Source organism: Pyxicephalus adspersus, chromosome 2 (genome assembly GCF_032062135.1).
Source record: "Pyxicephalus adspersus chromosome 2, UCB_Pads_2.0, whole genome shotgun sequence".
Lineage (NCBI taxonomy): Eukaryota > Metazoa > Chordata > Amphibia > Anura > Pyxicephalidae > Pyxicephalus > Pyxicephalus adspersus.
Window position 1 is genome coordinate 158,078,757 of NC_092859.1, and position 1,949 is coordinate 158,080,705.

The window sequence follows — 1,949 nt, forward strand, 5'->3', positions numbered from 1 at the left end:
GCCCACTACTTAGCCTGTGTTATAGATTCTGATTTGAGTTTGACACCCCTGACTTAAGGGTCCTTCCATAAATGTAAGGCTGGCTATGAAGCTTTCTAGATGCATAATTATATGTTTGTAATAAATGAGTGTAAGCATCATGCTCATACCTTGATTATCTGTAGATCAGTCAGCGCTCTCACTGAGTAGTCTGGACAGTAGAAGCTGGAGTCCGGGGACTCACTGTGCTCATGGCCGCTGGATGGAGAGTTAGAACCTAAAACAAACAGATCATGGAAAGTCAGCCTGAATATGAAAGACAAATTTAGAATAAAGAAGCCCCGGTATAAGACCCCATAGGTGCGGCTCTCACTTATAAGGCAAGGACTTAATGCAGCAACTCCGTAATAGGTAAAAGCTCCGTTCTCAAACTTTAGACATTCCTTCCCAATCTCCACCAACACTTTGCCCTGGGAAACCAAAAAAGAAAGAGAAATTATTATCATGAAAATAGAACAAAGCTTCAATAAAGCCAAATCTCCTTGTTAGCACCTGCAGAATAAGAACGAAATAGTCCACCGGTTGGCTGCGCAGGTACAGGTAATGTTCAGGGGCCAGCCGCTCGCCGTCATCAAATTTCACCTCCTGAGTGACTCCTGGGAGTTTGAGCAAATGCAAGAGAGCTTTCTCCGACATCCGAGAGGAACTGAACAGCTCCACTTCTGCCAAGTGAACACAAGGGAGAAAGTTATCACAAAGTATAGTTACATAGGTTGAAAAAAATACACAAAATACATACTCTGCTCCTTCTGTGTCACGGTTATGTATCTGTCTGTCATTTGCAACCCCTATTTATTGTACAATACTGCAGTATATGTTGACACTATATAAATACGGTTTATTAATATTAATAAATCTCTCAGGATGAGGACAGTAAGCAGTGGGGATTTAGGAGTCTATTTATAAGGTGGTGGAATCTGATATTCAGCAACATTTGCTGGCTAGGAACCAATCCCTGCCATTTACAACACATGCAGAGGGAAGATCCTTCATGTTGCTGAATGTTTGATTCACTTCTAGGACTTCTTATTTCAATACCTGTGTATTTATGAGCTACAGGTGGGGGTGGTGCAGATTTTTGGGGTTACCCAGCACAAACCTTTTATTGCATATACAGAGAAATATATAAAATGGGATTGCAGTTTCTAGGACGTCTATAATCTCTGCAGCTCCTGCCATGTGTAGTAGGAAACCGCTCGTAGTCCCCTCTTCTCCTCCTGTCACTGTATCTGTCTATCATTTGCAACCCCTATTTAATGTACAGTGCTGTGTAATATGTTGGCGCTTTATAAATTCTATGTAATAATAATAATGGACTGTACCTTGAGATAGGAAGCGCTGAGTGGCCAGTAACAGCTGCGGTGATATCTTGACTTTCTGTTCTAGGTCAGAAGGCTTAAAAAATGACAGGTCCTCCCCTCCGCGGGGTATTGGAATTGGATGCACTTTGGGATGCTTCTTCTTCACGGCTTGTTCTACAGGAAAATTGTGAGATAAAAGGTTCATCAGGCAGCAGATTTGGACCAAAAGCAGATTGTTTGACAGAACTGGGTGATGGCAGCTTAACCCCCCTAGCAGTAACCCCGAGTGTGACTCGGGGTAGAAAAAAGTTGCTAAAAGCCCGAGTCACCCCGAGTCACACTTGGGGTAGGAAAACCTATGGGAAGGTTAGTAAATACAGCGCTTACCCAATCCGCCGGCATCCCGCGATGGCCATTGCCGTGATCTTTGTGCTCTTCCTTCTTCCTCCGGCGTCTTCTGCACCCGATGAGTCGCCGGGGAGTTCCCAGTGACGTCGCTGCGTGTGTAAGTTGCAGGCGGGGTGGGAAATTCAAAATCCATTTGTATTGCATTCAATACAAAATAACTGTATTGAATGCAATACATTGGATTTATATGTGTAAAAGCAG

At 43.5% G+C, this 1,949-nt stretch overlaps 2 protein-coding genes across 2 annotated transcripts in view; one reads left to right on the forward strand and one right to left on the reverse strand.

Annotated features, from left to right (window-relative positions):
• ANKRD39 (ankyrin repeat domain 39) overlaps positions 1-1,949 on the forward strand; it is a 45,388-nt gene that overhangs the window by 15,997 nt on the left and 27,442 nt on the right. The gene's annotated exons all lie outside the window — the stretch shown is intronic.
• The window catches only part of CNNM3 (cyclin and CBS domain divalent metal cation transport mediator 3), a gene marked incomplete at its 5' end in the record, with an annotated part of 11,823 nt that overhangs the window by 6,905 nt on the left and 2,969 nt on the right, over positions 1-1,949 (reverse strand). The window contains 4 exon segments of the mRNA XM_072402987.1: positions 150-256; positions 353-449; positions 532-701; positions 1,362-1,514. Of these exon segments, the coding sequence (XP_072259088.1) occupies positions 150-256; positions 353-449; positions 532-701; positions 1,362-1,514 (527 nt within the window).